General features: G+C 35.2%; 1 protein-coding gene across 1 annotated transcript; it reads left to right on the top strand.

Moving 5' to 3' along the window:
• Positions 1–2,634: 2,634 nt before the first annotated feature.
• On the top strand, positions 2,635–4,079 carry LOC106125875 (uncharacterized). The gene has a single exon (XM_013323285.1). It carries the CDS (start codon positions 3,082–3,084, stop codon positions 3,934–3,936), a length of 855 nt encoding a protein of 284 aa, XP_013178739.1. The 5' UTR covers positions 2,635–3,081; the 3' UTR covers positions 3,937–4,079.
• Positions 4,080–10,108: the final 6,029 nt, after the last annotated feature.

Genomic DNA, 10,108 nt, shown 5'->3' with positions numbered 1-10,108 from the left:
ATAATCAACCACGCTGACCAAGTGCGGGTTGGTTGACTTCACACATATCTTTGAATTACTTCTCAGATATGTGCAGGTTGCATCACGATGTTTTCCTTCACCATAAGAATTTAATTCTTACCAATATTATAAATGCATTTGTTATTTACGATGTTTAGATGTTTTTATGAAGTTTAGATGAATAATTTGATGCTTGTTAGAAGGTATATCTAGAAGAGCTCTCGAAATGGAATGGATCTCAAATAAAATTTGACAAAGATGTATAGCATAGTCTAGAAGAATACATACGTTACTGAGTTTTTTAATACCGCGCGGACGGAGTCGTCGGCGTCAGCTTACAGTATGAAAGTTTATATACGGGTCAGATATTTCGTACAGCAATATATTAATAAAGATATTGTGTTGTTTTATGACTACTTCACCCGCATGTGGTCAAGTGCAGACCAGAGTAAGTGTGAAGAAGCCAAACATACATAAACCGACAACTCCCCTAACCATCGTATGATACAATAATTTCTGCAACTGATAATTGTAAAGTAAAATTTCTTAGCCGGCATACGATACCAATTTTTTTTTACTGATTAATAGATAGCCATTTATTTTTATAAGAGAAGGGGGCAAACGAGCGGCGGGAACACCGAGGTGATCAACGACACCCATGGACATCTGCAACACCAGAGGAACTGCCATTTCAAATGATTTGTTTGACCGGTGAATATTAGTCGTCAAAAGTGTAAGAAAGTGTTGAATAACCCAGCTCTCCCTTCCTCCCCTTTCCAAATCGAATTCAATGAAAATATAAATATGTTAATATTATCTTTAAATTTTACTTTGGTATACATTTGTACGCATAAGAGGATATTTCTTAATAGAACCAGTTTTTATTATTATACGTATATTCTCCATAACAATGAGCACAACATTTTCATTGTAACAAAGTAGTTTTAATAGCGGACGTAGCATAATGTCTGAGATTCGCTACTAGATAAAAACAGGAACATGGAAGCAGGTTTACTATACAGCTACAAACGTAAATAAATGTAGATTTCCACTGAATAAACTCTTCATAAAAACAAAATTTCATCCCTTTTATAAAAAAAGTAAAGCAAGACGTTGTATACATTCTTAAGTGTTGAATCTTATTTCTTACTAATATACATGCCAATGTTTGGATGGATGGATATTTGTTACAAGGCATCTCCAGAACGGCTGCATAGATCTCGCTCAAATGTGACGTAGATGTCGAACATAGCCAGGAAGAACACATAGGCTAATAATCTAGTTTTTTTTATTCTGCGCGGACAGAGTCGTGGGCGAAAGCTAGTTTAACATAAAATACAATCGAGTTAATTATTCATAGCAATAAGCGTAAGTATCTAGGTATTACTTGAATCTAGTTCTAGTCTATCAATAAATTAATAAAACAATTATGAATAACCAAAAAGACTTGCCTATCTAATATCGCTTGATGGTTTACTTAAGCAGTCCTTTAGTGTAGATTAAATACTAAACCCACACTAATCACCCCCCTTAGTGACGTCATAACGATTCCTATGGCAAGTATTTATAGTAATTTAAATATGTACGAGCTCGCGTAACCTTTACATTGAAACAGACGAGTGATTTATGAACGTAACTTCTTTTCTCATACAAGTGAGATCAAATTTTCATTATAACTTTACCCGCATATTTATTGGAATATTATACATCGTATTAAACAAAAATAAAGTACGGGTAATATACAACGCCCACTCTAATACAAAGAACACCTACTAATGGAAATTTAAAATATAAGCATGGCTGGAAAATCTCATCACGCCTTAAAGTAAATATTTAAAATAAAAAAGTAATGCACTCAAGTCTTCCAAATCCAAATAGGAATCATTGAACTGTCAGTTTTCTTTTTTTTATATTGAATGAACGAGTGCTTCACCCAAAACCCATTTGATAGTAAGTGGGTATGTGATCGAATGATGGTACGCACTAGCTTAGTAAATACCCTAGTCTTGAAGGCACGCATGTTATAGCTGGACGGACACACTGACGCCGTCTACTTATTCCAATCCTTTGCTGTGCGCACGAGGAACGATCTTAAAGGCATTGTATAAAGTTCTAAGTATTTTTCGGTTATTTATATCCCGTCTTTCAACTTCTATACTGCAAAAAAAGTTACATATTAAAAAATATAGTCAAGATATTGCTTTAGGGGTTTAGGCACTTGATTTGTAATCTGCAGGTCCTTGGTTTGAATTTACATATGTACATTTATCCGACGTTCTTACGGTGAAGGAAAACATCGTGATGCAACATGCACATGTCTATGAAATCAACCAATCGAGTCACCCCCAACTTAAGGTAGGCTCTGAGCCCCTTTTTTTCCAGAGAGGAATGCTTTATGCATACTCCGCGCACCAGGGGGGACGCGGTAGTTATGTGGGATTCTCCTCTATAGCGGAGGCATACCCACTAAACCTCTCTGTTCCTCCAACGCATCGGGACGGGACCACGGGCACGCTTTCGCTCTCGTCCCAGGCTCTGAGCCCCTCAGTGGGGACGTATAGTGAGCCGAAGATGATTTCTTTACAATTTAACGTAATAACTATAAAAGATAGCAAATACATACCGACGCGACGTTAGACCGTGCAGCAGCGCTGCAGTGTAATCGGAAGTTCTAAAATATAAAAGTAGTGTTTGGAAGTAATATATTTTCGAAGTTTCGTTATTAAAGTAACTATTTCGCCAAAGTAAACAAAAACATTATACTTTGTTTAAACCAAAATTATTTATTTAATGAAAAAACATCAATTACTTATTTATTAATGTGCGACGGTGTTCGTTGATTCGCAAGTTGTTTGTCACGCATTGGCCCGGACATGCTATTTAAGACCTTAAGCAGTTCACATAAGTATCAATTTGCCTAATTTAGTAAAAAGATTTCGCCAAAGAACAGTTGCAATATAGACCATTCCGCGCTAACGAAAGACAAGGATTAGCGACATTGCAGATAAGTCACAGTGGTAACATTACAACTATTTCTCTCAGAGGGCGTGTCAACGATAACTGTTGTAATATTTATCAGAAATGGCTTCTCGTGCAAATATTAAGCTTTGCTCCCCGATACGTCACCGCTCACCATCCGAGGGTGTCACGCGCAGGAAGAAGAATCAACCCGATGTGGATAGTGCGTCTTCGGATTGCACAGACATAACAAAAGAAATAAAACTACTTCGTCAAGCCTTGTCTGGTCTGAACTCAAACCTAACCGAAGCCATTCAATCTATTCAAGAATGCTCGAAGAGACTAGATGATGTTACCACTAAAATCGAACTAACAGAGAAACGACTGAGTGACTTAGAAAATCGACAGACCAAAGAGAATATAGAACTGAAGTCACAGGTCGCCATGCTCATGGACAAAGTGAACACCCAAGAGCAACTACTGCTCAAAAATGAGATAGAAATTGCTGGTGTGCCGGAAAGTAGAAATGAAAGCTTAAGACATATTGTCAAACTAGTTGGTAATAAAATAGGCGTTGACGTGACTGATGAAGATCTCGACTTAACAATGAGAGCTGGCCCTAGAAACTCAACAAAACCCAATATCTCACGATCAATTGTTGTGCGATTCTTGCGTAAACAAAAAAAAGACGATTTCTTATCAGCTGCTAAAATACGCAAGAATATTACTTCAAAGGATATTACACCAGATGTATCGGAGCACAAAATTTATATTAATGAAAGACTAACCAAACAGAATCGCTATTTATTTCGGGAGACTAGATTTCGTACCAAACAATCAAACTTCAAGTACTGCTGGGCGAAAAATGGTCTTATCTATGTTCGTGAGAAAGAAGGAAAGGCTGCCACACTCATCCGTACAATTGCCGATTTGGATAATATGTTCGGCCCAGGAGACACAAACTCTGAAAGCAAATAAAACTAACGAACACTGTAGGGCTTACATTTGTGTTCTCAATTATTCTCCTAACTATATTCTTATAGTTTTGTTTTATTTTACTGAATTCAAAAACTTTGTTACACAGTTTATCCTTAGTAATAGTTTGTGCCATGTCATCATACATTCCGAATCATTCTCCCCGAATACTTGTATAATATGCATCTCCTTGCACGTAGATGTACTTAGATTTATATTGTCTTCAATGATTAACTACTCACTGCTCAATGAAATAATACTTGGTCTCCATTTATTCTTCCATAAAATTCCTCATGGCTACAGCAAAACTTGATACTTTTGAAGAAATTGACCGTACATTGGGCATTGAGTGTTGCGATATAGACCTATTGGATAACTGTACTAATGTGTTCACAGATAACCACGATTTTAAAATATTAGCTTTTAACATTCGCAGCATTAGACACAACTTTGACTCATTTATTGTAGCTCTTAATAGGATGAACATTACCTTTGATATAATTATATTAACAGAATGTTGGCTGTCTGAAAATCCGTATCCCTTACAAATATCGGACTACTCTTATTTTTCCACTACAAAAATGAACAACCAAAACGGTGGTGTCGTTGTATACGTAAACTCCCTGTTGAACCCAACTGTAAGTGAACCAGAGGTTGACGAAGCGGATTGTCTACTCGTTGAGTTACCAAACATAAAAATAATAGGCATATATCGGTCGCCATCTTTTAAAAATACAGAAAAATTTATATCTTCTCTGCATAATCTTCTCACTTCTTTTAATCGCAAGGACCCTGTAATAGTCGCTGGTGACATCAATATAAATATCTTAGAGACCTCAAATATTAAAACCACGGAATATCTTGCTGTGATGGCTGAACTGGACTTGCAACAAGCAATACATAAACCAACAAGACTCAACTCTTGCTTGGACCATATTTTTATTCGAGCTGACTCACAGCACAAATTAGGGGCTGTTTGTAAGTGTGACATAACAGACCACAATATGATTCTACTAGGTTTGTCTATGACAAACCTTTCTAACACAAATCAAAATCGTCGAATCTTTAAAATCAACTTTAATCGTGTCACAGAGGAACTGGAGAAACAAGATTGGAATGACGTATATAATAGTTGTGATGTTAACTTAGCTACTGAAAAGTTCAACGACATACTCCAAACCCATATAACAAAACACATCACCTCACACTGTGTTAGACGATCCAAACAAATATTAAAACCTTGGATCACCCCGGGGTTAAAGCGTTGCATGTCACATCGAGATAAACTACATTTAGATCTTCGTAAATTCCCCAACGACCCAATCCGTCAATTGGTTTATAAGCGGTACAGAAACTTTTGTAACAACCTTTTGCGCAAACTTAAAAATGTCTATGAAGCTCAAGAATTACAAAAAAACAAAAATAATCCTAAAAAACTTTGGAAATCCATCAAAAATATTTGTTCGCTTAAAACCAACCCATCTAAGAACTCTGATTTGTTAACAGTTTCCTCTGATATTAATGATTCCTTATACCTTTGTAATCAACACTTTGCTAATGTAGGTAACAAATATGCACAATACATATTAAACAAACTGTCCAAAACCGAACCTGAATTAGCCCTCTCTATTTCTTCCTTGACTAATAATACCAAATCATTTTTTGTCCATCCAACAAATGCTTATGAAGTTGACAAAATTATCAGTCAGCTTAAAAAGGACAGTTCACCGGGTATTGATGGAATACAAGCTTCGTTAATAAAATCTATTAAATCTCAAATTTTAGCACCTTTAACGTATATTTTGAACCTTAGTTTATCCTCTGCTGTATTTCCTACATCATGGAAAACCGCATGTGTTATTCCTATTCATAAAAACGGTTCTACAACATCCCCAGAAAATTATAGACCGATCTCATTATTGACGATATTTTCTAAGATTCTGGAAAAAATAGTAAATAATCAATTAATTAAATTTATTTCTCCATACCTACATCCCCATCAATATGGCTTTAGACCTGGTCATTCTACTGAAGATGCTGTATTACACTTAACAAATAAAATCACTTCTATACTAGATGACAAAAGAAATTGTATCGCTGTGTTTCTTGACCTTGCTAAAGCATTCGATACTGTTTCCGTCCCGATTCTTTTAAAGAAACTCGAATACTTTGGTATTAGAGGTCTGGCTTTAGAATGGTTTCAGAGTTACCTCACTGATAGATCTCAAATAATTAAAATTGATGAGTTCAGTAGTAAAAAGCTGCCAATAACCTACGGCGTCCCACAAGGCAGTGTCCTCGGACCCACTCTCTTCATAATTTATATCAATGGTCTCCTTAGCGTCATTGATAATAATTTTACTAATGTAATCTGTTACGCCGACGACACTGCTCTCATTTTTGATGGCGAGTCTTGGTCTGAAACTTCCCAAAGAGCAGAAATAGGTCTTAAGAGAACAGTTGAATGGTTAAATAACAACCTTTTAACCCTTAACACAAATAAAACAAAAGCTTTATATTTCTACAAAACCAAATCTTCCGAACCGAAATACCAAATAAAGTTAAAAATTCATGCGGAGTGTTCTAATCCCAGCTTATGTAACTGTCCCGTAATAGAGCAAGTGCACAGCATTAGATATCTTGGTGTTATCATTGATGACAAAATGTCTTACAATATGCACATATCTGGTTTAGCTGCCAAAGTTCGTAGACTGACTCATATCATGTACCGTATCCGTGACGCTGCCGACCCTAAAACTACACTATTAGTCTACACTGCACTTTGCGAATCCATAATCGCTTACTGCATTACTTCGTGGGGAGGATCTGCTATGACTGCTATGCTCGAACTAGAGAGAGCACAAAGAGCGGTGTTAAAAGTGTTGCTCAACCGTAGAAAAAGGTCTTCGACATTTGCTTTGTACTCGGAGGCTGGGGTTCTCAGTGTACGGAAAATTTTCATATTAAGGACATCTATTTTACAGCATAAAGCTATTGTAAATAGTACCAATGGCCAAAATCTTCATGCAAAGCGAAAATTTAAAGTGCCCATACCGAAGGTTAATTCCTCATTTGCTCAACGTTTTGAGCATTTCCTAGGTCCCTACATTTACAATATAGTCTTAGAAAAATGCGACATTAAGCGAGACTCGGTTAACAAAGCCAAAATAAAATTAAAGTCGTGGTTGCTGAAACTAACGTACAAGGACACAGAAGACATTCTTAAAATAATATGTTAAGGTTATCACTAATGTTTGGCATGTGTAACTTTGATTTAGCTTCTTTTCTAAAACAAATGGCACTTGATTATTTGTATTTTACTTAATTTGTTGCCGTCTAACGAACCTCTGATAAATCTTAAGAGCAGGATCCTCGCGACACAGGCTGCGCCTAGTGCGAGGATACTGGTAAATACTTGTAATACCCACCTTTTTTGTATCCATTAAATTTCTTAGCTTAACTTTTTAATGTGAAATTATGTTCTTGGATTTTAATAAATTATTTTTCATTTTTCAAATTATTTTTCACATTAATTATTAAAATCCTTTAATAAAGGTAAACATAAAAAGAGTTTAAATTTAAATATTTACGAGTAGCTTATAACAATAAATGTACAGAAATTCTTTCATTAAGAATAACCGCGGCACAACAACGTTTCGTACAAAGGAAATGTAATATGCCGCATATGAAACGCGGAGTGCTTTTAAGCGCTGAAAGATATTTAAGCAACACAAAAAACTTTACGACCGCTCGCTATCCATGCAGATTTAAAAAAAATAAAATCTTTTTAAACGGTGCACTTTAGTGTCCAGTTATGAACAGCATTAGTGTTATGAAAGTTTCGCTATAAAGGTTAATAACTATGCAATTAAGCGAATACATGTAGATTGTATTTAATATTATATGTAATATATTTGGATGGATGGATGGATGTTTGCTAGAGGAAATCATAGTAGCTCACAGTCTGGAAGAAGACGTAGTTACTAATTAAGTTATTTTTAATTCTACGCGAACGGAGTCGAAGGGGGTTAGGTTGTAAAGAATAAAATAATCTGGCGGATTGCGGACTAGTAGCAGCGGTTCCCAAACTTATTTTGTCTACTGCCCACTTTGAGAATAAACATTTTTTAGCGCCACCATATTTTCACATATTTAAAAACCACTATAACTTCAAATTAAATTAATTAATTATTGTGACCTCTATATGTATATTAACGGAGAATTCTAAACGAAACTTTTACTATCACCCGCAACTTGAGACCTACAGCGCCCACAAGGGGGCGTTATCGCCCACTTTGGGAAAGACTGGTCTAGAGCCTAAGCAACTGCAACGATTTTGACGAGTGAGTTGTCGTTTTTCAATTCCAAGGCCCGATATTTCATACAACACACTATACTATTGTGGTAAATTTTAATAATGATAATAATATTGAACAAAAAAAATCATTACTGACACATTGATTTCAAAAGTGGAAATTATTTAGTAAACTTAGCAATGTGTATGACCCATGAATGTCATACAAATAAAGTCATATGAACTCAGGTAACATTTGAACTAAACAAAGCTTCACGGAAGCCGAATAGGTAACTCGATAGTAATAAATCAATCACAAAAGTGAACAATACGCGGTCACCGGAAGTCCCCTGAATTTCGTCCACAGATCCCATTGTGCCGAAATATGATCTCGGAACGAGAAATTTATCTTACGTTTTCTCGTTTTTTATTTATAACTAATGTTAAAAATAAAGATTGGACAATCGTCACACAAATAGTAGAAAAGATCAGTAAAAATCAAATAATATGAATTACTCTATTATGAGAAGATTCAATGTTAAAAATATGTAATTTAAGATTGTAACCTACTTGTTTTTTTTAAAGGTCTTTTTTTATAAATATATGTTCAGTACATAATAAGAATGGTTGATGAAATGGAAGATTTTTATACTATACGCGTTTTAAACGTTTTTACATCATCAGCTCACTATATGACCTCACTGAGGGGCTTGAAGCTTACACACAGTTAGGAGTGACTAGGCCATAGTCAATAACGCTGACCTAGTACGGGTTGGTGAACTTCAACACATATCTTTGAATTTCTTTGCAGGTTGTATCACGATGCTTTCCTTGATCGTAAGAACGTCAGATAAATGTACTTAATATGTTAATCGAATACCGAAAAACACATGGTGGGATCTGAACCCAAGACCTGCAAGATTATGTCAAGTACTTAACCCCTGAACCACTGACGCTATTTCCACATAGCTATATTTTAAATGACTGTATTTATAATATTCTATCCAAGACGCGGTTTTTAAAAAAAAAGTAAAATTAAAGATTAACTATTTTCTCTTTTCCTGATAAAAGCCCAAAGTATCGTAATCTAATTGCTAATTTCCAATAAATGACACCTCGGTAATGAAAAGGAGCGGCGAAAATTGTTATTTTTTTAAGATTACTAATTCGAAGTTTTAATTTTGTTAATTTTTTGTGAAAATCTTTATTCATTTAATTAAAATAATTCATGAAAATTGACTTTAATCACAATTGCTTTATCTTAATATTGTTAATTTAGATTCGGTTTCAGGAGGCTTGAAACGAAGATGAATTTCTCAATTAAAAATATTAAAATAATACAGATTGGTTTTAAAATATTTAGTTTTTTAGTATAATAATCTGTGGTCATTTTTCAATTTCTATTATAGAAATGCAATAAAAGCGATCCGCGCACGTGGCCAATTTCACGGTTAAGGACATATTGCCGACGCTTTAACTGGGACGTGCATAACAAAATTGTTCGATCGCTCGCAACCTTCATGTTAAACGAAATCGCTGTTACATCAAGAATAGAATTATTTACAACTCCGAGGCCAGTCTGAAATTACATAATTAGCAAAAGCAATAGCAACTTTAAAAGCAAATCTAAAAAGGCCAAGCATAATTTAGCAAGTTCAAAGCAATACGTTACTTGCTTACGAAATATTAAGCAATGTCGTGTTTCAACAAAGTAAACATGTGTGTTTACATACTACTGTCATATTTTTTCTATGTCATGACACGGTATTTGTTAAATAATACTTACATTTCTTATGCTATGATTCGCAACTATATGCACGCACGCGGCATGATGCGCTGAATGCGTTCACTCCTTCCATCCGTTCATTCGATCCCCTGGCT

This window comes from Papilio xuthus, unplaced genomic scaffold, assembly GCF_000836235.2.
Source record: "Papilio xuthus unplaced genomic scaffold, Pxut_1.1 DF825752.1, whole genome shotgun sequence".
NCBI lineage: Eukaryota > Metazoa > Arthropoda > Insecta > Lepidoptera > Papilionidae > Papilio > Papilio xuthus.
This window is presented reverse-complemented; position numbering and strand designations above follow the sequence as displayed.